The 26604-nt window shown below is 41.0% G+C and overlaps 1 protein-coding gene across 18 annotated transcripts in view; it reads left to right on the top strand.

The window, feature by feature from the left end:
* The window catches only part of CLIP1 (CAP-Gly domain containing linker protein 1), a 72340-nt gene that overhangs the window by 43101 nt on the left and 2635 nt on the right, over positions 1 to 26604 (top strand). For 6 of the 18 annotated variants that reach the window (XM_030500778.1, XM_030500779.1, XM_030500781.1 and 3 more), the window contains 14 exons: positions 1186 to 2130; positions 3417 to 3533; positions 4529 to 4586; positions 4827 to 4910; positions 5954 to 6110; positions 6713 to 6878; positions 6963 to 7178; positions 11735 to 11872; positions 12646 to 12752; positions 15801 to 15921; positions 20033 to 20085; positions 25294 to 25411; positions 25684 to 25843; positions 26529 to 26578. In XM_030500778.1, coding sequence (XP_030356638.1) covers positions 1186 to 2130; positions 3417 to 3533; positions 4529 to 4586; positions 4827 to 4910; positions 5954 to 6110; positions 6713 to 6878; positions 6963 to 7178; positions 11735 to 11872; positions 12646 to 12752; positions 15801 to 15921; positions 20033 to 20085; positions 25294 to 25411; positions 25684 to 25843; positions 26529 to 26578 — 2490 coding nt within the window. Of the gene's footprint in view, positions 1 to 1185; positions 2131 to 3416; positions 3534 to 4528; positions 4587 to 4826; positions 4911 to 5953; positions 6111 to 6712; positions 6879 to 6962; positions 7179 to 11734; positions 11873 to 12645; positions 12753 to 15800; positions 15922 to 20032; positions 20086 to 22429; positions 22451 to 25293; positions 25412 to 25683; positions 25844 to 26528; positions 26579 to 26604 lie in introns of all 18 variants that reach the window. The other 12 variants (XM_030500776.1, XM_030500774.1, XM_030500777.1 and 9 more) reach the window with 6 other exon arrangements.

Below are 26604 nucleotides of genomic sequence, written 5' to 3' on the forward strand. Positions count from 1 at the left end.
CAGCACATGGGACTGTGAATTCACAGCAATGTTCAGTGGTTTGTTTTTCAAAGTAGCAAAGTTCATTAAATCCAAAAAAGATCAACTGTGCCAGTGCATTTGACACAAACTTAGTAGTTGTGGCTTAGTTTTGAGGTCTTAAATAGTTGTTGTAATATTTGCTTTGCCAAATTGTGGTTTGCAATGGCTTTTTAGTTCTTTATTTCCACTCATGACATTTTTTGATGGATATCCCAGTAGCATTAGTAATACTGTTGCCTGTCAAAACATTACTGAACATAATTTGTCACAAGTCAGAATTTCAGCAGATGTCAGTTCTTAAGCGTAGATATAGATATATATTCATGGTCATAAATAGAGCTTTTCTTGAAGTTGAGGTAGGATGAATATTATAAAACCAGGAATGTATTCCATAATAAGTACTTTTAAAGAGCAATTGCAGGTAAGTAATATCTTTTTCAGGGTGTTGATATAATAAGGAGGTTGAAACAGTAACTTCTTAGTTAGAAATAACTGTGGTAGCTTTGCATGCTTTTCCATACATGAGCTGCTTCAGCAGTCAGTGAAAAGGTCGGATAATGTGAGGACACTTTTCCGGAGAGAACAATGGAGTGGATATAGCAGTTTCCAAGGATTTGTAGGCTAAAAATGTGTTTGTATTTTTCTCGGACATTATTCTGGAAGCAATTAATTTCAACAAATAAAGGCCTCAGGGTTCTCCATTCTTTTCCAGTCTGCTTTAAAATGGTTCTGAGAGACATTTTGTTAAACAATGCAAGTTATTAGTGTCGTTTGTAAGTTAAACAAGTTGTTATTTGTAGATAACGTCAGAAAAATGAATTTAACTGAATTCCACATTTAGATATACATGTAATACAAAGCTGTGGACATTTTCCCATTTTAAAGCAATAATTATACACTATTGAAACAACAGTTGTTCTTGTTTCACAGCCCTCCATATAAAGGCAGCATTTGCTTTTACTTAAGCTTTCTTTAGAATTTCCATAGAAATAGGAGTTGAGAGAGAAACTCAAAGGTATTTTACTCCAAAATGCTGGCAAGAATACAGTGGTGATATTAGTGTGCAACACTCAGTGGTTTCTTTTCAGTAAGGCTGAAGTGTCTTTGTATTCAAAATATCTTTTATAATTCTTTCTTCTTTTCTTAAAACACTGTCAATCATAGGTGGCCACGGTATCAGAAAAATCACGCATCATGGAACTAGAAAGAGATCTAGCGTTGCGGGTGAAGGAGGTAGCTGAGCTTCGAGGGAGATTAGAGTCTAGTAAACACATTGATGATGTGGACACTTCTCTTTCATTGTTACAAGAAATAAGCGCTTTGCAAGAAAGAATGGCAGCAGCTAGCAAAGAACATCAGAATGAGATGAATTCACTGAAAGAGAAGTTTGGAGTTAGTGAAGAAGCATTGCAGAAAGAGATCAAAACACTTTCGGCTTCAAATGAGAAAATGACAAAAGAAAATGAATCCCTGAAAACTAAGCTGGATCATGCCAACAAGGAGAATTCTGATGTAATAGAGCTGTGGAAATCGAAGCTGGAATCTGCAATTGCCTCCCATCAGCAAGCAATGGAAGAACTAAAAGTTTCTTTCAGCAAAGGTGTAGGGCCTCAGTCAGCAGAATTTGCAGAGTTAAAGACTCAGATTGAGAAACTTAAACTAGACTATGAAAATGAAATGTCAAACTTAAAACTGAAGCAGGAAAATGAAAAATCTCATCATTTAAAAGAGATTGAATCACTGAAAGCAAAACTGTTGGCAGTCACAGAGGAGAAAGAGCAAAACCTGGAAAGCCTGAAGACCAAACTGGAAAGTGTGGAAGATCAGCATCTAGTAGAAATGGAAGACACTTTAAACAAATTACAGGAAGCTGAAATAAAGGTAAAGGAGCTAGAGGTACTGCAAGCCAAGTACAATGAACAAACCAAAGTTATTGATAGTCTTACACCACAGATCAAAGCTGCTGAAGAAAAGCTTTTGGACCTTGCTGCACTTCAGAAAGCCAATTCTGAAGGTAAATTGGAAATCCAGAACCTTAGCAAGCAGCTTGAGGCAGCTGAGAAACAAATTCAGAATTTAGAGACTGAAAAGGTTGATGGAAATAGCAAGGTTTGTATCAACATCCATCCTTTTGTTTTTACTTCACTTTTATTTTCCATTTGTACTGTTCTCATTTGCTATAGCAAATACATCACAGAAAAAATAGTTTTATCAATGTGTATCTTAGTACCATCTGAGGAGCTTTAGAGAAAGTGTTAACTGGGTTGAGCCAACAGGTTTTCTAGTACTCAGTCTGCACCTCTAAGCAGCAGGAGAAAATTCTTTGTGCATTTGCTTGCTGCAGGCTCTGGTGGGCCTCTGCTCAGAGCTTTGTGTTACGGAAAAGTCAGTTTGTTGGTTTATTTGGGAAGAGAATGCACGTGTCTGAAGTTTTTAACCTTTGGTGACAGAGGTTTCAGATAAAGTAAGTTGGGGAGCACTGGGGAATTGTTCCCTCTGTACCTTCACTACCTCTTATCAAACAAGGTGATGGAAGAGGCTATTAAAAATGAAAGCAAAAAAGATCCTGGTTGAACTTGTCTTTAAGGGAAGAGTACGCAGTGATGTTGTTAGCATTGCTTCACAGCATTCCTGAAGCACAGACTGCAGTGTGATACATCTTATCAAGATCTGTCATGGCTTTGGATGAAGTTTCTCTTTAAAGTTGATAGTCTGGCATTCAGAATTTGGAAGTTGTTCCACCACTGCAGCTAGGTACTAAGATACCATTTCATCTTAGGGGTTTCCCTGCATCCGCAGTCTGTGGTGACCTGGCAAGCTGGACCTCTGATTCTAAAAGTAGTGAGGAAGTCACTGGCAATAGCTTTCCTAAACGCTTCACAGGTGGTGCCAAGATACCAGATTTCTATGGACCTTTAATTCTTTTTGAGGTCACACTGGGTTTCTGCACTCTCTGGTACAGAGCCTTCTGAAAAACTGCATCCAATATGCATTGGCCTGAATAGCCAGTTGAAGCATCAATGCTAAATCAATCAGTTAAATTGAAATGGTAAAGAACCCAAACTACTAGTTCAGCTGATGCTGAAACTTCGGAATATTGAATGTACTCAAAACCATCTGCCATTAAATAATGTTTTCACCATTAATTCCAAGAGCTAAATTTTAATGATTCCAAATACATTCCAAGATGCAGTTAGTGCTGTGATGTATGTGGTCATCAGTGGAAATCAACTTCACTCAGTTAACACATCACTTTTTTTTTTCCTTCAGTTTTTTATTTATTTTTCATCTTACAATGATTTTAATGTTGTTTCTTTCAGCTTCAACTTTTAATTTTCCTATTTTTCCATTCATGTTTGTAATTTTATTTTACTCCATTTCATCATCCTTGTTAGGCTAGTAATCTGGCCAAAGAACTGCAGGGCAAAGAGCAAAAGCTTCTTGACCTTGAGAAAAACTTGAGTGCAGTAAATCAAGTTAAAGATTCTTTGGAAAAGGAACTTCAAGTTTTGGTGAGTAATACCCCAAAATTTTGACTTTATCCTTTGGATTTTGGTTTTCATGGTGAGCGTGTAATGTGAAATCTGTGGATTGACTCTGAGCAAAGTCTTTCAAAGCTGTTTTACTCATGAAAAGAAGGCAAAGGTTCATGACTAATGAGATCTGTCTCAGAATGAGAAGAGCATTTTAGATGAGTTCTGTGTTACCAGCTGTTTTGTCTAAATAGAACTCATCTGTTTATGGATTTCAGATGAAATATTAAACCAAACCAAAGCAGCATGTAGTTTAAATTTACTTACTAAGGAACGTGTGGCCCTTTATTATAACTGGTACAAATTAATGCTCGCTATACACACATCTTACAAAAGGGTTTTGAAGATATTTTTCATCTGATTTCTCATTTTGCAAATGTCATTAAATTTGCAAGTATTCTGTAGTTGGGTGGGATTTTCCTGAGAAACTACACTGGAGTTAGTAACAAAAAGAAATACTTTTAGCTTTTACTGTCCCTGTCATAAAATCTTTTCACAGCCATAGTAAATATTTGAAGTTGGTGGAAGAGTCTCACTTGTCTTCCTCAGCATCCCCCCTTTTCTTTACAGCTGAGCATCTCTTCCTGCTGGTAGAGCTGGAAAACACTGGTACAAGACTGATCACAGGGTTGCAAATGTCCATTGTGCAGCCTATGAGCAGCATGGATGGCTTCTTGTGTTGAGCCCAGAAATCCCATCTCCTACACTGAACTCTGTGGTTGCAATTCTGTTGCTAAGCCTGCTGGTGGAGAAGTTATTTTGAATGTTTAGGGACTTGCAACCAAGGAAAGGGAAATGTTCCTTGATGTTGCTGAATACATCTACACTAAACTGTAATTCAAAAACTTTGGATCTGTTTATGATAGGAGTGAAGACTGCTCTATTTTTTCCTTGAAAAACACCTAATACAAGTTCAGTGGTTGAATTATACTGCTGTTACCAAACCTTACCTTAGGTTTTTATCCATATTTCAGAAAGAAAAGTTTACTAGTGCAGCTGATGAAGCAGAAAACGTTCAACAATCTATGCAAGGTATGTCTGCTGCTAAACCAAACAAAGAACTAAAAAGCTGCAGAAAATAAATGCTGCAAAATTAAGGTTTTTTCCATGCACTTTCAAATTTACACGTGGTGGTACAGCAGCTTCAGCAGCTATGGAAAGGACAGGATTACTTCCAGCCTCTCTTCTTAAGAGTAATAAACCTTGCAAGTAGGTGGAATTGTCTGCATCTGAGTAGTTACTAACTTTGTTTTCCAAATTTTACTTGCATAGAAACAATAAAAAAACTAAACCAAAAAGAAGAGCAGTTTGCACTCATGTCCTCAGAACTGGAACAGCTGAAGTCTAGTTTGACTGGTAAGGAAGTAATAAACCGGAATGTTCTGAACAATGCATCAGCTTTGTGCTTCCATGTGCCTCCTGCTCAGCTCGCCACGCTGTAGTACATAGCACTTTCCTAAATGCATATGCCTTCAAAAGAAAGCCTTTTGCTAGGCAGAGAATAGCTTTTGTGGCACTGTGTATAGTGACCCAGCAAGGTGGTGATGATGAGGTTAAGGAAATAGTGCAGTAAAGCCAAAGACTTCGGAGTGCATGGCTGAGTGCATTCTGAATCAGTAGTCGGATTCTTGTTTGATTTGCCACCAGTACCACACAAAACCGTGCTGTGGTGATGGTCAGTTACCAGACCAAGGCTTGGGGACCAGGCTAAAGCATTACAAACACACGAGAGTTAATTCCCGGAAGCCTTGTCCATAAGTAGAGTCTTCTTTTTAAGGACATCAGAAACACTGTATGTTAGTCTGGTTGTCTCCTCCTTCCTATCTCACGGGAGGGAGTCTTTCTGTATTTTTCTAGTTGTACATCACAATTTAAAGCTGATGTAGAAAGAGACTAAGGATGACAATGTACCCTGTGAGCAAGCCTTTCAAAACATTGTTGGGACTGTAGAAGTCATCCCAAGGGCTGCTTTTGCTCTTGGTGGTAGTTCCTGCCCTGGACTAGGTAATTTCTTCACTGTAGCTTCATTTTGCTTGCATTGCTTGTCTTCCACTGCTCTGCTGCATAGCTGGTGAGATGCTTCACCTGTAAGATGTGCAGACCCCTCTGCTTGATTACCCTCTGATATGGGTAGAACTCATATCCACATCTCATGGCCTGAAGTGAATCGCTTCTGAAAGAAAGATTTCTTGACTAGTTGCTTTTACACTATTTCTGGAGAATTCTTAACCTTTTGCTGCAGTTGAAAGTTCAAACAATCATTTTTAATTTTAAACAGGTAATTTGCAATGTCTGTAGCATCACTATTGCTCTGTTTATAATTCTTTGCTATCTCCTAGCTGGGCTGTGCATACCCTCTCTCTGAAATGTACTGGACTAACAACCTTTGTCTTGCTCAGTGATGGAGAAGAAATTGAAGGAGCGAGAAGAGAAAGAACAGCAACTGGTTGAAGCTAAAGCCAAACTTGAAAATGATATTGCAGAGATCATGAAGTCTTCAGGAGACAGCTCTGCCCAGCTTACGAAAATGAATGATGAGCTCCGGTTAAAAGAAAGGTATTCTGTCAGTGTCAGAACATCCTCACATGAATTCATTGCTCCTGCACTCCAGCTTCTCATCTTATCTTTCTGTAATTATCTGAAGACAATACTCCTGAGTGTCACACTGATGTGACAAGTGAACTTGTTCTAGCAAACCAAATTAATCAAAACAGTCTCCTCGGAGTGATCTGAACAACATCTAACATTTATAATTCTAAAGTTCTTGTGTAACACGCTTCTCATTGCCCAGAGTAAATGACCTTACCTGCTAAGCTTGATTTATTTGGATATATGGAAAACCTGGGTCACATTTTTGTCTACCAAGAGAAAATGTTTTGTTTCAAATAAAAATTGTACATGGAATAGTTGTTCTTTACCTTTACAAAACCCGAGACTGAGGGCAAAGTTGCTGACAGTGGTGTTGCTCTGTTCACAAGCAAGTGCTTGGTCTCACTTGTGTATTTAATTTAGCAGAACATTCTCTATATGTTAAATAATTAAATCTCTTTCTAAATGCTTGGACAGAACATAGAACTTCAGTGTAATTTCAAGTCTTTCATCTCTGAGCTTGTTGTGCTGTCAGCAAAAAGTAATGTTCTTTTATTTGGTCTTTCCAGGCAGTTGGAGCAAATACAACTTGAGCTTACAAAAGCAAATGAAAAGGCTGTTCAGCTTCAGAAAAACGTGGAGCAGACAACACAGAAAGCTGAGCAGAGTCAGCAAGAAACCCTCAGGATTCATCAAGCTGAACTGAAAAATATGCAGGATCAACTAATGGACATGGTAAGAACAACTGTAAAAGCACTAGCTATGTGCAGAATATTGTATTGCTGCTCTTTAACTGTGTTCCAATTTTGTTTCTATCAGAAAAAGCAAATCGAGACCAGCCAAAACCAGTATAAGGATCTTCAGGCAAAGTATGAAAAGGAAACTTCTGAGATGGTCACTAAACATGATGCAGATGTCAAAGGGTTTAAGCAGAACTTGCTGGATGCAGAAGAGGCACTGAAAGTTGCACAAAAGAAAAATGCAGAGCTAGAAACAGAGGCTGAGGAGCTGAGGAAGCAAGCGGAAGAGGCCAAAGTACGTACCTTGGGTAGTCTGCGAGTCATTTACAGTCTCACTCCTTCTGTTAGGGTGAAGCCCTGGTTTTTGCCTGGCTTCACCATTTCATAGTAAGATTTTTGCAGTGTTTCTTAATTGAGCTTTTCAAGGTTGGATTAATACAGGTTAGGGAAGAGAAGCATACACAGCTAACAGGTTGTCTTCTCTAGATCACACGGGAATCCATGAAATATGCTTCTTTGATGTTAACATTTTGTTTATGTTCATGGGCATCTGGCTCAGCGCAGTTAGTTGGAGCCAGGTGTTAATTCTCTGTTTTTTTAAATGCATGAATTATTTTAAAATATGTTGTGAACTATTTCATTTAAAAGTTACACACTTGAAATTTTGTTCTGTAGTTTGACCCCATAGTACATGCAGCTATTTAGTATGTAGCTTGACTTTAGTAATTTTAATTCTTTTTCCTCCTGTTTCTTTGACATTACTGCTTGCTTTCATCCCTTATTAGTTATTTGCTATAGTCCTTGTTTTATGCTTTAGCATAATATTTAGTGTATAAATTGGCACACAAGTTAACTTTAACCACACCACTGATGTGGTGTTTTGAATTCAGTGAGTTATGACAACATCTTTTTGATAGAATCATGTGAAGAATTTATTTATAAAAGGTGAATTTGAGAAGGGGAAGTCAGTATCTAATACGACTCCCTGCATTTCCATTCACTTGGATTCTCATGAAATCATTCTGTGGCTCTTTTTTCTGAGTAATTTACATCCAGAAAATTTGTCGAGAGTAGTTTTAAAAACAAGATGGAATCTTGTCTGGAGGAACCTGCAAACCATGGTTAGTTTTTATTATTATTATTTAACCAATGAAAAGTTTTCTAGCAGGTGTTTTGCAATTAAATATCAGGGGTGGCTTCAACTGTTGAGTTCACAGAGAGACTGTGTGTCAGTGTATACACTTTTTACAGACTGAAATGACTGTAGCTCTATTTACCCTTAAAGCACATTTCTCATTTGCTTGACTTCATTTTTGTTTTCCCTTCTCCCTGACTTTATTTCTTTAGTCCTTAAGCTCTGTGTTAGCATCAGCCAGAAAAGAAATTGAACTAATGTCAGACAAGATGAGGGGTTTGATATCAGAAAAAGAGACTTTGGCACAGGAAGGAGATACTTTAAAATTAGAGAGAGGTTCCTTATTATCAAAACTTCTAGAATTGGAATCAAAGGTTTCATTAATGCAACAAGATCAAGAAGAACTTTGGACAATAAAAGAAGAACTTAATTCAGAAAATAAAAGAATCCGAAAGCAGAAGGAAGAGGCTGAGTCCAAAAGCCAGCAGGAAAGCTCAGAAAAGTTAGTACTAATATTGGAGAACAGCAAATTACTCTCTGAAATAGAGGCAGCACAGGCAGAACTCCTGAAGATAACTCAAGAAAACGATGCCCTCCAGTCTTCAGAGTCAACCTTGCTCCAACAGTTGAAAGAACTTCAGGCCAACAAAGATGCCATGGATGTGGCATGTCAGAAACATACCAAGGAATGGGAAGAACTGGAGAATTATCAGAAGAAGCTTTTGGAAGAGAAAGACACAGTTGTTAAAGACAAAGATGCTGTTATTCAGAAGCTGGAAAGTTCGTGTGGGGCACTGGCCAAAGACCAAAGAAAGCTACTGCAGGAGGTGTCAACTCTGACTGCAGAGAGAGATTCAGCCCTAGGTGAACACTTAGATCTTAAAAATGCAAATATAGCCTTAAAAAAAGAAATGAACAGTCTATTGCAGACAACTGAGAGCCTGCAGTCCGAGAAGGAGATGCTCCTTAAAAGCATAGAAGAGCTGCGTGTGAGTTTAGACAATACAGTCAGTGAAAACCAAACACTGAATGTGAGAATGGAAGAGATGAAAACAGAGCTAGAGACTGAGCATGAAGAACTTAAAAAAGTGGTGAAAGACAATACAGAGCTGAAGGATTCCCTTGCTAGTCTCTCTTGTCTTCTTGAGGAAATTAAAGCCTCAAGGGAGATAGCGAACTCTGAACGTGTTCAGTTACTTCAAGAGAAAGAGGCTCTTTCTTCATCTGAGCAAAGGCTTTTGGTTGAAAGGGAGGAACTTTTAAATGAAAATAATGCGATTGCTGAAAAGCTTGCCAAGGCTGCAGCAGATGCTGTGCTTGCTGAGAGAGACTTTACTGAGAAAATAAACGAACTGAACTTAGAAAAGGAATCTGTTTTTCATAAGTCATTGCAATTGGAACAGCACAACGAAGCTCTTCTCCAAGAGAAGAAAGAGTTGGAGAACAAATACTTAGAGCTTCTTGAAGAAAACAAGTCTTCTGCAAATACAATTTCTGATATGAAGAATGAACATGAACTGGGTGTCTCAGCCCAGAAGGCTCTGGCCCAAGAGAATACCACGCTCCAAGATTCCATTAAAGCCCTGAAGGAAGAACTAAGTAAGAAGACTCTAGAAAATCAAGAGCTGATAGCCTGTAAATGTGACCTTTCCAACCTTCTGAAAGAGGCCCAGGATGCCAAAAGAACATTAGAAAATGAACTGGCTGCGGTATCCCATGCCAAGCAGGTCCTCTCGTCTTCATATGAGACCTATTCTTCTGAGAAGGAAACCCTGACCAGAGAGAGGACTGAATTGCAAGATCAGTGTCAGAAATTAAATGGAGAGGTTGCGATTCTGAAAGAAAACTTAACCATAGAGAAGGAAGCTAGAAAACTGGACAAGGAGTCCTTCTTGTTAGAACATGTGGAACTTCAAAGCAACATCAGCTTCTTAGAGAAGGAGATACAAGAGCTGAGAGAGAAAAGTAAAGAATTTCTGACTGAGAAAGAACTTTTAGTTCAGGAGAAAGAAAAATCTGAAACTAAACTGATGGAAATCATTAAAGAAAAAGAAACCCTCTGCGCAGAGATGGAGCAGCTTGCTTCCAGTATCGAACGACTGAAGAGTGACTTTACTTCCCTGTCTAAATCAAAAGCAGAGCTTGAGGACTTGCACAGCTGCGTCTCCGAGAGGCTGGGTGAGCTTCAACTCAGGCATGAGGCGATGGAGAAGGAGAGAATGAAGTTACTTCAGGAAAACAACAGCCTGCGTGCTGAACAGGAGAGTCTGGTCATCATTAAGGAAGAAAGGTTAAAAGAGGAGGAGAAATTCTCCAAGGATTATTACAAACTGCATGACAAAGTAGCACTTTTAGAACAGACTAATAGTGACCTCTCAAGCAAATTGCTGGTGTCTCAGGGCAAAAATCAGATGCTGCAGGAGGAGATGAACAATCTGGCTTTGAAACTAAATGAGATTGAGATTCTCCAGGCCCAAACAATAGCACAAAAAATTGAGGTATTGAAACACATAGTTAAATAATCAAGTATGGTTATACTAATCCTGAGCACTAACCCGGTGGTTTCCTCTCTGAACTTCATTGCACAATCAGCACTTCATCTTGGTATAAACAGGCTGGAATTATGGTCTCTCTCCATATATTACTTTGGGTTTTTTTCAAGAGTCTGAAAGACACTTTAATAATGGAAAAATATATTTCTAAATGTAAAAGCCCATGTTGTTGCTGAATGTTGCAAGAAAACAACATAAACTGTGAATAAAAGGAAGTTTTGTTTCTTGAATCTGGTGGGAGAAATCGAGCAGCTCCTTCTGTTGAAGTGCTCTGCAGCTTAAAAGCTAGAGTAGTAAGAGAGAAGGTTTTAGATTAGACCTTTGTGCAATTTTATGTTAAATTACAACAAACTTCAAATTAGAGTTACTTGGAAAAATACAAACCAACCCACTGCTCCTGTCAATGTAATTGGATAAAAAGCAGTGTAAGAGAACCATTTAAATTCACATTACAGGGCTTTCGGTCTGTTAAAGACATGGACAATATTGGTGTTCTTTTTATTCACAGAAGTGTTTGGTATTCACCACCAACAAATTCTGTAAAGCATTTTGAATTTCAGTTTGTGTGGCTTGAAGCCTATAAAATCCCTTTGAATACAAATTGGAATCAAGATGTCCTATAGGAATATATTATGCCCATCGAGGTATTTTAATATGCTTGTGAAGTATTTCCTTTGATGAGGCCGTAATGAACAACACTGAAACAATGTGGTAATTGGCTTTATCTCCTATTTAATTTTGAATTCTTTTTCAAATTTTGAACAGCTTTTTATAAGTTCACATTTTCTGAACACAGAACAGTCTGTCGGAGGTGAATATCTATTGAACTACTACTGTCTAAAGTGGTTAGCAGCCTGAGAGCAATCACAGCGGTGGTAATTAGAAAGCCAGGAGTTAAATAAGAAGCAGCGCGCCTCCTCGGTGGTGACACAAGCATGGGGTTATGATCTCTTTCTGCATGGAATTGAATCTTCTCATGTCCATTTATTTTTATACTTTATGCAGCTTCAAAATGCAAATCAATTCCCCATTGAAGTCCTCATGTAATTGGAAAACAGCTGGCAAACCGTGGGGCTGTGCATAAAGTATTGTGGTTCATCATTTGCTTTCAGAGGTCCCTTTGGTAATACCATTTTTTTTCCCCCCATCCCCCTTTATATATAGGCTGCCAAAATAGCAGATGATGTTATCCAGACTGTGGAGAAGGTGACCAAAGAGAAGGATGCCATTCACAAAGAAAAGATTGAAACTTTGGCCTCTTTGGAGAACTCTAGACAGACAAATGAGAAGCTACAGAATGAAGTAAGCACATTTGAATGCTTTTCTGTGGAAAGATTTGCCTGGTTTGTAAGGGAGAACTATTGAATTACGGAGAATTAGATTGGGCAAGAGGTGGATTCTGTCACTTTCCCACCACAATACTCAGTCTTGACTGGCTTGTGAAGCTTACTAGATGAGTGTGTACTGATGGTAAATCTAGGTGCTTGACATAGCCATATGACCTGTGTCCTTTTGTATTTTGCTTGTGGTTTCAAATACCATACGGATGTAAGGTTGTCCCTTAAATCTTGGTGCAGCAACAAATTATCTTCTGTATTTAGTCTTAACATTGAACTGGCATCTTTTCTGCAGATGTAGAGCACTCTGTGGATCTCTTTGATGGCTCTTTGAGCTTTTGCAGCTCCCATAGTAATGGGTAGTGAACAGCTGGGCTATCCTAAACACCACAGCTTGTGCTGGAGCACTCGTGATTTCCAATGAGATGCGATGACTCGAGAATTAAAAGCTGTGACGTGAATAATGGCAGGGGTTCGCTTTTCTGGATTAACATAAAAAATCCACAGGGTACTGTAATGCCATGAGAATGGCTGGAGATTATCTGTTATACAATATAATGTGTCACCGAATGCCAGCGACTGAGGTTCGCAAGCTTGTGGTGTTTACGTGGTCAATGCAAGCTCAGTAAGTAGACAACAACTTGTCCCATGCAACAAGACCTCTGACAGGAATTCATTTCTTATGAATGAACTGTGTAGTTTCATTAGTGTAATGAGGCTTTTTTTCCCCTCTTTAAGTTGGACATGCTTAAACAAAACAACCTGAAAAATGAAGAGGAACTTAATAAATCAAAAGAGCTGCTAAATCTGGAGAACAAGAAAGTGGAAGAACTTAGAAAAGAATTGTAAGTATTTCAGTGTTAAATCTGTTGAACCATTCCTTTGTAGCTACATTTACCTTTTATTTTTATGAAAAAATGTCTTTCAGTACCTCTCTGGTATCCTAATATTTAATTTTGACCTATTAATCTGCTTTATCAGTTGGACGTGTGTAGGACGTGAAATCAGAATGTTGCTCCTGAATTGCTGAAGGGTGTTGAAGCAAATCCTTCACTCCAGGCATTGTCTGAATTTGTTTGTTGGAGGAAGTATAGAGTTCTGCCACCTGAGGGCACCAGGTTATTTTAAAAGCTTTATTATAAAGGAATTCTCTTTGCATTTAATTACATGCGGAGTGTTAAGTAGTTCCAAGTGGCTTTGGTTATAAAAACTCTGGTTCTGCTTTTTCTTTTCATTGATGGCTTTATCCAGTTTATTCCTGTTGACACATTTCTAACTGGTACAATACAAATGCTGTATGTAGTGTGTAAAACTAGAGTTAACTGCTTATCACTTAAGATGCTTCATTTGAGCAATTACCTCTTATGTAGGTACTACTACCACTACTACTAGTGATGTGTAACATTGTACACAAGCAAATTAACTGTAAAGCATGTGATATAAAGTCATTTTCCCTGTGGAATTTCATTGTATCAAAGTTTTTGGTGTGCCACCGTGAGCAAAAGTCCTGGTTGTTGCTGCCCTGCAGTAGCTGCGTGTCCCCCAGCTTTCAGAGAAATAACACATTAAATCACAATCTCTGCTCCAAGAAGAATTTCTTGACTCATGGAGTAAGAGCTGGAATCTGGACTGAGAGCTAAGAGCAGCTTTGACTAATTAATTATTATTATTAGTTCCATAAGTCATTTTGTGACAGTTCTTAACCACTGCTCTGAGGTGAAGTCAGGGCACAAAGGAAATCAGCACATGAAATTAACCCCAAGTTTCTGTGTGACTGACAGTTATTGCTGCTTGCTTTTAAAAACCTGCATGCTTGATTAGACAGGAACCTCCTTTGAGAAAGGCAGCTTTCATTCCATGAGCAATTCCTGCCTGCCTCAGTGCTTGTGGGAGATGCCAAAGCAAAATCATTATCTCCAGACTAGTTGATCTAACGCTAGAACAGCAAGGGGCTAGTAGACTCTGGTGGTATGGGAAGACAAAATATATTACACTGTGATTTGTCAAGCAGAAGTTATTTATAGAAGATGCTGCCTTGAAAATCTCCAGCACTAAAAGTTGTTCTCAGGATCACTTTTGTGGGGTTTTAATTTTGTTTTTTAAGACTAATCTTAGTCATAAGCTGTTGCTTAATGTGGTCTCTAATCATCAGTGCTTTGAGATGGTGTGGATAAAGGGAAGCTTGTCTGGTTGTTTTTCTAATTGAACTTTGTTGTCATAATTATTTTGTGTATTGCCTTGTTTTAATTAGAGTAAGGAATTAGCTTGGTAATAGACATTTCTGGATCAGCGGAACATCCTTGTGAGGCCAGCTGATGAAGGTGGTGCCTTTACATGGGAGAGTAAAGGAAAAATTTTGCCCCCGGGAGCTGTGACTGTAGGCAGGGATGTGCGGCCGCCTCTAGAGCAGCATCTTTTGGAGGCAGGGAGAGTGACAGTGTGTGCTGTGTAAAAGAGCCTTCCATGGATGAAGGCTTCATCCTAGGCAGGATGAAGATAAGCAGAAATACCCACTGGGGTTGTGTACTCATTTAGCACTGCCGAGTGCACTTGCAGCTATCAGTTGAAAGTTCCTTGGCACTAAACCCAGGCAAGTATTTCACACAACTTGACCCCAGGATTTTGTGTGCTTTTTTTATAATGCCCTGAATCTGTGCTTCAGCACCAAAAGCAAAGAGAGGAGAATGGGTTAGTACCGCAAGCAGTTGTGGTTAAAAATAGGTGTGTTCCTGCATCAGCAAGTAGAGATGTACCAAGATAATTTGAACTGATGTGAGCTTTCCTGCTTAATCCAGTCTAGGTGGGTCAGATGGGAAGTGGGTCAAGGTGAGACCAGATAGAAGAAATGATTGGAAAATCTGAAGTCATGTTACATCCTGAACTCAAAAAGTAAATCAGATTTCCTTTGGTTTAAATATGTCCAGAGATAGAGCACAGAGTCCTTGTCTTTTGAAGTGCTTGAGTAAGTTTCTGACTTAAGGGTTCAACCTCCCACAGTCATAAAAGTATTCTTAATATTCCAGTCAGGGTTTAAATCAGTGCAATATTGGCACATAGGAGTATGAGACTGCTTCTTATGAAGCAAAACAGTCATTAAAATTACTGTTTAATGAAATGAGACTTATCATTTCATGTCTTTCAAGAACCAAAAATCTTCTCAAAACGTGTGCAAGTCACTTGTGTTGCAGGCAGGCATCCAAAACACTTTGTGTTTCAAAAACTTGTTGAAAATAAACTTATTTAAGGAAACCACACATTGGCAGCAACCTCATGAAACCTGCTAACCCTTTTTTATCTTCAGCTTTTGTTTTGTCTCATTTTCAGGTTTGTATCTGTTAAAATAATGGAATAGATCAGCTACTTTGCTGGTTTACCTCCTATAATCTTGCATTCATTCTTGTGTGGTTGGATGTCACACCTTGTAGGGAGTATTTAAAAAGTGAGCTGTGAGCTTTTTGCTGGGTTTTTCCTTTTTGTTTCTTTTTTCCTCTTTTTCTTTCTTTCTTCCCTTAACAATTTTACCTCTGGCTACAGAGTTCACTTCTGAGAAAGTCCCGGCTATAAACCGTGCCAACCCTCTTGTCAAACCCTGCCCTGTATTTCCAAATCCAAGCACTCCCAGAGCATTGGAAGCGTGCAGAGCTCACACTCTGAACTCCCTTTTCTTTGACTATCTGCTACATTGAAAGCAAAAGGAGTTTTGTGCTGCTGCTGCTTTGAGGGTTAAACCCACCCCTGCGCGTCCGAGGTGCGGATTGCCACCTTCCTCCCAGATCCCATTAGACACGTGACCCAGATGTATTTTTCCAAGCTGTGAAGCTGACTCTCTCCCACAGTTTTTTCCTGCCTCTCGGGTTCCTATGGTAACGATGCTCTCCCTGTCCTCCTCGCAGCGAAGCGCTGAAGCTGGCAGCAGCTCAGAAGTCCCAGCAGCTCGCAGCTTTGCAAGAGGAGAACGTGAAACTTGCCGAGGAGCTGGGCAGGAGCAGGGACGAAGTCACGAGCCATCAGAAGGTAGAGTGGCTGGGAGCTGCCCTGGTCTCTGTGCGTGCTGTTTCCGCTGGTGCCGGGTGACGTTGCACTGCATGTTTGTGCTTGAAACATGAGTTGTTCTGAGGATGTTTTAAAAGCCATTTGGAAGCCACCTGCATTGGGAGGTTAGAGCTGCAGGCTGGTAGAAGGTTGCATAACCCATGGGGGATACTTGGGAGGCTTGGGAATGAGAGTAAATTAAATAAGCTTTAGCCAAATGTATTAACAGACACTTGCTGTTCCTGTCGGGAGAAATTTTGTTATACAACTGTGGAAATATCTACCCGGTACAAAGGAAATCTGTTTAATTCTCCTCCTTATTCTGCTTCCCCTTCCCACTAAATAGAAGAGTATTTAGGATGATACTGTTTAAAACTACTTGGTTGGACTCTGTCTCTAAAGTGCTGGGCATGTGTATGCTTGCTTAAACTTCATCTTGTGTGTGTACATGAACAGTGCTGCAGCCAGGTAGTGGGTACTGGGGGACCAGGATCGGTGTGAGATGGTTTTGTAGTGGTATTTATAGGGGAGAAAAAGACTCTCTTGAATTTAACTTTCTAATTTTTTACTGTTACATTTGAACATGCTGCTGGAATCAGTATGGGCTCAGTTAGCCAGCCTGCAGCACTGGTACTTGCCAAAAGAGAAATTAGATTTACAGTCATTAAACACGGTGGGTTTAGTTCTCGTGGAGCAGTTCCAGTGACAGCCACGTGAAGAGATCTTTGGAAGATCTTGTCCAAAAGCAAGAATGCAGAAGACATGGATTTATCTGTTGCCTTTCTGAGGTAGCACTGGTGCAGAAGAGGGGGCTGTGCCTGTTCCCAGGGACAGCGGAGCAGATCTCCTCCATCCTGCAGCAAAGCCTAATGTTTTTAAAGCCAAGAGGCTGGTTTTTCCCCAAGGGTCTTGTTTGGAAACACTGAGGATGAGCAAGTACAGATCCGTCCAGTTTCTGAATCCATTCGGCTGCTGACAGGAGTAATGCTTCAGCTGAAGGAGCCTTTGGAGATGATGAGCAGGAGTCCCAGACGTGTGGGCTCAACCACTGACTCATACAGCATCTGAGTAGTGGTGTGGTAAGAGAACGCTGCCATCCTGAGCAGCCAGTGGGAGCTCTGCTCCCCACACCCACATGGGATCTTAAATTATTTCAGAGTCTTTGAGGCAACCTGGTATTTTCAGAAAGAGTTGTAACTGGAAGAGGATTCGGCAACAGGAGGGACTGAATAGGCTGAACGTGTGACAGGGATTAGTCAGTCGTCTTGCAAACTGGAATATGCCCAGTTCACCTGCACCACAGCCTTTTCAGCCTGGGGGTAGACAGCTCCAAGATCAAAGATCTGGAGGATCTGCTAGAGCTTGGAGAAACAGTCTGTTTGCCTTCTGCAGCCATTCGTGTTGCATTCGTGTTCCTTCTGCAAGGAAAACAGTCTGAATCTCGGAAACATGGGAATGCCGCCTGTTGTATTTCCTAAACGTAGTATTTGGGCTGTGGTGTCTTTAGGCGTCCTGAGCTGCACAGCCTCCTGAGAGTCTGGAAGAGGCCTTTGGTATTCCAGGGGGGTCTGTTGTGGCAAAGGGAACAAAGGCAAAATGGTGTCCTTGAAAATGCAGGTTCCTTCCGAGTGTCATGTAACCAACGAGAGCAGTTCTTCTCAGCTCAGTTGTTCAGCTCTTGTTGGTGAAGCAGGCACTCTGCCTGCCCAGAACTGTTGTATTCCCTGAGTACTTGGCAGTGGAGGCAGATGTTCTGCTATAAAACATTCCCTGTCTCATCTGGAGGACGTGAAGTACCAACCATCCTTTTCATTCTGGTAGAAACCTGCTGTTCTCCTGAGGAACAGGACTTTGTTCATGTTTCCTGCAGAACCTGAACTTAAGTCCCCTCGTTCTGCCTCTGCTGAGTTCTCTTAATGAAATGGCAACAAAACCAGCCGGCCTCAAGGATCCTCACACTCGGGTTAGCACAATCTCGGGGTCCCCTCCACCCTGTCTGCCCTGCTGTCACTTGGGTGCATGTCCTCCCTGTCCAGGCACCAAGCTGCAGTGAGCTCTGGTCTCCCTTAGTTCTGGCGGTCCATGGGGAATGGAAAAATATTACTATCAAGAATTGCTCGATTAGATTTTAGAGATCAAGTGTTGGTGGTAGCAATGAAGAGGTTTGACAGAGCAGGATTCCTCCTGGAGCTGCATTTTACACAGTGAATACTTAAACTCTGGCAGCAGGGGGGAAAGCTCAGCAAGCAGCAGCACTTCAGTCCGTGTGAGCGCCAGTGCATGTGCCTATTCAGATGCAGTAAGGAAGGTAGCGAGCATATGGTGTGAGTATTTTGAGCAGTCACTATGGTAACTATAAATCCTAGCGAGTGTGTAGTCAATTGGGGTAGGGAATCTGTGGCTGCATGTGACACACTTTGCAAAATTAATGAACACTCTTTCATGAATGATTTATCCTGACATCTAAAGGTTAAAGTGTCTTATGCTAAAGATGCTGAGGGACGCTTTGCTGTATCCATCCATAAGTAATTAGCTGTTTGTAATTAGTTAAAGATTCACACTCGGATAGATATTGAGCTCGGGGAACTTTTCTGGCTTCAGTTTATTTGTGGTGACATTTTGGGAGCCTCAGACCTGCCAAGGTGTTTTAACTTCACTGGAACCACTGCAGAAATAGCTGTGCCAGCTCAGCTGGTCCATCTTTTATTAAAGGTATGTGAGAAGTGTGCTCTGAGGGTAATGAGAGTGAGCAGATTGCAGGATGAATGTGATGAGAGAAGGGGTGTCCTTTCTCCTCTTATACCAGGAAGCTACTCAAGGCTTGATCCACGACTCAGTGCACCTGCAACAGGGGTCTGGAAGCTGCACAACCCCCCTGACAGCTTGTCCTTTTCTCTTCTTTCTTTTAAATCCCCTTCTGTCTTGGTCTTTATAAAAATCACTCATCTCTCCACAGCCAACCATGGAACTGAAAGGGAGGAGACGCAGGGTTTATGCTCACAGCCTGGGAGCATTCCACAAATGCTGAAGGATTTTCCAAGTTAAACAGGCACCACAATCTTTTCCTAAAAGAAACCTTTTAGGAAAGCATCACAGAGCACTGTGGGAGCAAAGGGTGAACAATGTCACTGTGAGGTTTGTCCAATTCAGGTGGCGGTCAAGAGCACAAACACTGTGAAGTCAAGCTTCTCCTAGGGTGAAATGAAACAATTAGATTGTGCATCGTGGCCAGGTTAATGCTGCACGGTGTAATGTTAGTGCTGGTAGAAGAAGAGTAGTCCAAAAAACCAGCTGGAAAAGGCTGATGCACAAGAGACTGCAACATGAGCCTGAAGGAGGAGAGGGGCCATGTGAAATAGGTGTCAGAAGGGGGTTCTGGGGAGGCAGCTGAGCATTGTGCAGCTCTTTGGGATTTACAAGTGAAACACTTCTCAGAATTTTCATATCCTTTTCTCCTTCTCTGTTTTTGTCACCTGTGTGTAAGGGGGTTGTAAAGGCTGCCTTTACAGTTCTGTTGTTGTACGAATCATGGCTGGTTGTCTTGTTTTGCTTTTCCTGTTGGTTTGCACCCCAAGAACCTGCAGCAGCAATATCTTCAGCTGAAGGCCTTACTAGTTGTAAGAGCTTACGGTAGCCCTGCTGAGTTAGAGGTTCAGGATACAGTAACCAACACCAGACTGACAGCTTTAGGGATCAATAATTTATCTCTAAATAACAGCACAGTAACAAATACGGATCAGTAGCACAATTATCCAGGTCAGAACCACAGCAAACCCAGTAAGTCACCAATACTGGGCTAAACTCAACAGCCAGGCACACAAAGGCTTATGGTTCTCGTTGGTGTTTAAGGCAATACCAGCCTCACACTTGTGTGCACAGAACATGGAAATGCTGGGTAAAGCAGTAATAGCCCCTCACAAGCTGATGTTCTTGTCACTGATCAGTTTGTGTAGAAAATCAATTATTTTGAGGGTTTTTAGGCTCTGTAGCCTGTCCCGTGTTTGTTTTATGATGGTAATGCTGCTCTGATACATTATACGGAGGAAACAATCCTCAGTGTGTTAACTGCAGTCTTTTTGTACTTGTGTTTTAGCTGGAAGAGGAGAGATCAGTACTCAATAACCAGTTATTAGAGATGAAAAAGAGGTAAGTTGGTTTTGCTGACGTGTGTTTAACTCTAGAGTTCTGCAGAAAACTTCAGAAAACATAATACAAAAGCACTGCTAAGAAAGCTGTTCTTTTCTGTGGTGTCACAGTTAAAAGTGCTGAGGCTGTTACACGCATTACAGATGGTAACTTCCACATTTGCTTTATTAAAAGTGTGAAGGAAATGTAACTGTTAATGTAAGCAGTGGTAGTTACCTCTTCCTCTTTAGTTACACACTCTTGTATGGTAGTAGTTCTCTTTGTTTCCAGTAACCAGTTCTGTGTCTGGGTTTTGTCTGCTCTGGAGTATTGGATTGTCCCTCAGTCAGATAAAAGCACACACATACAGATCTGAGCCATCGAGTGCTTAAGGAATAATGGAAAAATACAATGAAGCTAGGATTGCTATTTAAAAAGAGAAAAGAAAACAAAGCAGCAGTTATTCAGCATTGAATGGATCGTTCTCATAATTCTGGGATGTTGAGTTCCCTGTGGCAGTAGCTATTGCAGTTCATTCAGCACTGTTTTTAAATACCAGGAATTTGTCCTGGGTGACTGGGGCATCCGTTTGTAAATGGGGCTGTTCAGTAAATGGTCCCGAGTTACAAAGGTCACTGACTTCCTGCAGTATGTGCATGGAAGCTGATGGGCACAATGTCTTTTAGGAAATGTGGGCTTTTCAAAAGCAGTTACATAAATCCTTAGAAAAAGACACAGCTCTCCATGACACCTCCTGCGTGCCAGGAAAAACAAACCAACTCTCTTAAATATCCTGAATTTATAATGGCCACAACAGAGAGCAGCGACACACAACATCCTCAGCTACTCAGTGTTATACACTGGTCCCTGTTTTAGTCCCTAATAATCTTTTAGTCAGGGGTGGGTCATGCTCTGGTACATCTTGCACTCTGCTGAAGGCAGCTGGTGTGACACAACAGAGAACATATGAGTTGGGGCTGTTCTGCAGAGAGGCTGGAGCTGAACCTCCAGCTTTGACCAGCTGCACCAGCAGCCTTTAACCACAGAATAGAGGAAGTTGGGTTTTAAGATGAGGTGGAGGAGGAGGTAAGGACAGAATCATCAGCTGGTGTAAATACCAGTTGACATCCGCACTAATTATGATGTTTACACCAGCTGAGGGTCATCTCCAGCATATTTGATATGGAGGAAGGGAGGGGAAAGGAGGATATTAGTGCTGCTGACAGCTTAGAATGCTGTTTATAGCCTCATTTAATGTGTTTTAAAACATGCATTTTAAATAGTGTAACTCCTGAAAGTTACTTGAGGAAAGGAAGGAGAGATGGGGACCCAGGGTTCATGCAGTACTTTCCAGCAGTTTATTTCATAGCATACATTTTAACAGGCAAATTCTTTAGTAAGTTATACAAAGAAAGGTGTGTGGCTCTGATCTTCCTCCTGTTTCTATGCTGTGTGAGCTGTCTGAAGTAACTGTGAAATCATTACAGAACATTTTAACATCAGTTGGTTACACTGAGATGCTCAGGTTTGTCACTGGCTTAGTGACGTTCCTCAACAGTGTTGAATAAACTCCAATAGAAGGGATAAACCCAGTAACAGTCAGTGTCACTGATGTGGAGTGCAGGCTCTAGGGGTCAAAACATACCAGCATATGGCATTATTTGCCAACAAAAAAAGAACGAAGAGCTAATTAAAGTTTAAAAGTCTAAATTCCCAAATTCCACTGGAGTTGGTGATGAGATGAATGATGATTTCTTCCTTTTGTCTTAAGTATTTGAGATACAGAGAAGGAGACATCTTTCTGTTTCAATTAGGTCATATCTCCAGCAGTAGTTTTCTCACCTTCCTTCCACCCCCAGCAATTCTTTTCCTCTATTTTAGCAGCTCCCTGTATGAAATAGGCTGGGAGTGGCAGGAGTTTGGTCGTTGAGTCTCAGGGGGTTCTGTGTTGCCTCAGGTTCACTGTGGGTTGCTGACTGTCTTACTGTCTTTGAGCTTGCGCTATTTATCGATACTCATTTCATTCCTCTCTCTTCCCTTTCCTGCCCTTGCTTCCCTTGCTATATCTGTGTGTCTTTAATGGTAAGACTCAAGAAAGTCTATCCACGTTACAATAAATAATTATTTTTCTTTCTTTTTTTTTTCTTTTTAAGTAAAGTTGTTGTACATATTTGGCTGCCTTTGTCCCTTGGTGTCTTGCTTTTGTTTTGTAAAATACTCAGCAATATATATACACATGTAAAAAAAGTCTATATTTTTTACCAAAACAAATAGCCCCTTGGTGCAGATTTAGTTCTTCCTTACAGTATTTTGCATTTCTACTCCATGTTTCTAACGTGGTTCTTGTTATCTTGCATTTTCAAAGCTTCCCCAGTAGCACTTTAAGGTATTTGCTTCATTCTTAGAACTTCTTATTTTCGTAGTAAGGGAAGAATCTGGGTGATTTTTTAATGTTAAACCAAAACCTCTCTCCCCCCCTGGCTCCCCCTGCTCCAGACATGCTTTAACCTCCTCAAGAAAGTGAAATGTTAAAATGGTGTGTGCAATGACAAAGTCATTTTCAGTGCTGTTTATCTCTAATCCCTGCTGGCAAGCAGATACTTTGGGCTTGAATTGGCAGGGGAAAAGTTCAGGTTCACCAAATCCATTCTCTGGTTTTTTTTCCCTGATAAAATAGTTTCCACAAGATTTTTCTTGCAAGTTATGACTGTGTGGTTCTTTCACATTCAGCGTACGCTGCTTTTGTTTACTGTCTGAATCACGCCACAAGTGATACTGAAGCATCGCTGGGGCAGACTCTCAGCTGATGCTGGAAGTGAACTGTGATCCACACTTACGTGTAAGACCGAAGTGACTTCCACCTACTGCAGCTGTAGGTCATCCAGTTTCAGCATTTTTGAGGGCCTGCAGCTGGAGCTGTAGAGTTTGGCTCCTGAAAAAAAACCAATGCTGCAGTCCAGGGACATTTTCCCCTCTTGTTTTCTCTCCTCTTCTCTTGTTTCTCTCCCCTTGTATTACACTAATCTAGACTCCTATGTTGAATTTGTAAATACATATTTATATGCTCACAAACTGTTTGCCTTTTTCAACCACTTAAATGCTTGGGGTGCTTGAAAGCAAGCCCAGTAAATGGCAAGTGAACCATATTTGTACAAAACCCGTATGTTTGGTCTTGATCACAGAGATGAAGCTCTGACCAGAAAGTGGAAACCTTGGCTAAAGAACAAGCTCTTGAGCACAAGCTGAGTCACTGGGGTGTCCATCTGCCCCTCTACAGCTGCCTGTGTAGCACAGGAAGCTCAGTGAAAGCTTGGGTACAACAGAGCTTGTGAGCAGCAACTTCCAGATGAACCTTCCAGTAAACGCTGGATTTGGAGCTCTGTGGAGCTCTGCTCTGTCCCGTGCCTTGGTGGCACGTTTCTTTCCCCCACCACCACCCTGTGCTTTTGATTCAGCTCAGCAAAGCATTTAAAAACCTGGGTTAGGCCAGAGCCTGTGTGTGATCCTGCCAAGACAGAGACTACCATCATGCTTTTAGTGCTCTGCTGAATTAGGGTGGGCAAGGAGCTCTATTAAATGCCATTGCCCTTTTGGGTTTTATTAACAGGAGTATAACTTGTATTTGAAGGCCAGATTGTGCAGTCTGCAATTTGTTGTGCTTCTGCTTCTCTTAATTCTCTCATTGTAAAAAATATACCAAACCCAAAGCCAACCTTTTGGTTCTTGTTTGGTCGCTGCATCAGCTTTTCTAAACCCCAGATTCTCCACTTGCTGCTTCCATTCCCGAGTATAATCTTAACAATGAAAGAATTGCATTAACTGTGCTCTCATTGTTGAGTTTCCTATTGAGTCGGTGAGATTTATTGTATTCCATGCTCTGGGTATCGTGGCTCTCACTAACTGTAGATATTGTGGGTATCAAATTTTTTCCATTTCAATTCATAGCTGTCCCAACCTCCTGAGCATTGTCACACAGGGACGTGTTCTGCTCCTGACCCCCTGAACTGCCCTCAGGGAGGGGAGGGGAGTGAAGTTACTTCGGTGAAACCATTAAGTCATTTGGTACCTTTAAGTATTGGCTCCTCCTGCTTTTTGTGTAGAGGGTGGGCATCCAGGCAGACTGGTTTGTTTTCAGCCCTCCCCACTAGTAAGACGAGGAGCAGCTCAATGCTGGTGGCAGCGAGAGCATCATCGTCTACACCAAGATGTATGGAATAGAGTAGAAAAGTGGCTGTGCCTGCAGAAGCTCCGAGAGTGGGCACCTGGCTGCTGGGCACTGCTCGGGGCTCTGAAAAGCGGGTTCCTCCTAGAGAATTACACATCAATTTTGGAGTAATAACCTCTTCATTATTACTCTTTCCTTTTTATAACAAAACCAAAACCTTTCAGCTTGTTGAGAACTTTTGCAGCACTAATCCTCACGTCAGGGGACAGTCACTCATCTGTGTGTTTTGTGTGACCTACCAGTAAGACTCGTTAGCATCACTGTGAGGATGTCATGGCTGTAATGCCTTAAGATGACAGAAATTGTGGGCAGAAGTCGTAGCTCTTATTAGCTCAGCTGAAACGGTTGGGAAAACGGGGCATGTACACACAGAAGGGGGTTGTTCCTGCTTTAGCAGATTGCTTTTTAACTCTTCTTCCATGAAGTGAAACAAACCCCACATGGTTTTGTGCTGAGGCACAGAACTGTTCCGTTAAAGGCCCAGAAACCCCAAGTACGTGTGTCAGGAACTAACGATGACACTGAAATTAGTGAGGACCAGCTGATATTTCCAGCACCATCAATGCTTTGCATGACAACTCGTACAATGAGCTTTGCATGTGTGTTTTGTTGCTTGTTAATAACTTTCAAGAAGTAACAAAACTCTGAAGTCAGGTTGTGTGGAACATTGTGCAACGTGTTTGTTTATCCTGTATCTCCCCAGTCCGTTAACTTGCTTCTTTAAATTCAAATGGCTACGATGATATGCAGATTCTGGCATGTACTACCTAGGTAAAGTTTTTTGCTTTGTTTCCACAGTTGTAACAGCTGAATTTTATATCTAAAATCTTAGTCAAGTACAGAATTGAAATTTGCTTGTTAAGAACCACTTCTCGGTGGTTTATTTCTACCAGTGCTTTAACTTAGTGGTTTGTTTTTACTCGGAATTAAATTAAACTTCTTTAAGGCAACCACAATAACCCATTCTTTAGGTGATTTCTGGTTTGTATTTGGTTTTCTTGTAGAGAATCAACGTTACAGAAAGAAATTGATGAAGAGCGAGCATCTTTACAAAAATCCATCAATGTTACTAGTGCCTTGATCACACAAAAAGATGAGGAACTGGAAAAACTCAGAAACGAGGTAAATGACAACAGTGGGATGTTGCTTCATTTCAGACTGAGTTATGGCTAGGAGCATACAGCTTTGTGTGCTGGCTACTGAAGAGTTGGCTGATGGTCTTTATTGATGTAGCATAATTAAACCTTAGAGTTAAATCTTCAGATCTCTGGGCCTGGTTAGGTGACCTCCAGCATGTACTTCTGGTGGTCATTTAGCCCTTGCTGCTAAGGGTGTTGTCCTGGTGCCCTGAGTTCGTTCTGGAATGTCGAGGCATTCTTCACTAACTCTCACAGATCACAGTGCTCCGCGGAGAAAACGCCTCTGCCAAAACCCTGCAGTCAGTGGTGAAGTCGCTGGAGTCTGACAAACTCAAACTAGAGGAAAAGGTGAAGAACTTGGAGCAAAAGCTCAAGGAGAACAACGAGCAGCCTTTAACCGTAATGGGCTCCTCAGGTAAGAGCAGCCTCTCCACTGACTCTGTGCCTTCAGCTTTAGTCTTGTAGATTGTCGCAGCTGCTAACAGATGGTGAAAGGAGGCTTGATGAACCTCCTGAGAAATGGGGCTTCTGTTGTAGAACACACCTAAGATTTGGATGAAGGAAACCTGAAAAAATGAAAGCTGCCACCATGGCCTGTTGAACCCCACCGACACTGGGGTGAGGGTGATCTGAATTGAGATAAATCATGTGCAGAAGCCATAAAACTTTATCCTGTTCGTGGTGTGGCTTCTGTGCAAGAGCCTCTCTCAGACTGATTTTGGATTTCCCTGCTGGAGCAGCAAAGCACCATGTAGGCACCGTAACAAAACCACCTCCCCGAGCACAGGATGAGACTCCCACACTTCATACACTCATCCTTGCATTATGTTGAGCTGCTTGAGCTCCATCTCATCTCAGCAGCAGAGGAGCATTCCTCTGTGGGTTTGTGAACCTCAGCTGTCACCTACACACACATTTCATGTATTTTAATAAGTAATGTGCAGTATTTAATATGCGGCAGCCAAAACAATTCCCCCCAAAAGTCACCCTGACCTTACACTGAGTGATGAGAGTAAGAGCAGAGACTTTTACGTGACTTCAGTTCTGACTCAGCCATTGTATGTGTCATGTTATATCTTGGGTTTTTTTTTCCTTTAAAGGTGACATTGCTGCTAATCTACTTCAAGATGAAATCGCAAAGGAGAAGCAGGTATTTGATGGGAAATACCAGCACGA

Source organism: Strigops habroptila, chromosome 11 (assembly GCF_004027225.2).
Source record: "Strigops habroptila isolate Jane chromosome 11, bStrHab1.2.pri, whole genome shotgun sequence".
In the NCBI taxonomy this organism is placed as follows: domain Eukaryota; kingdom Metazoa; phylum Chordata; class Aves; order Psittaciformes; family Psittacidae; genus Strigops; species Strigops habroptila.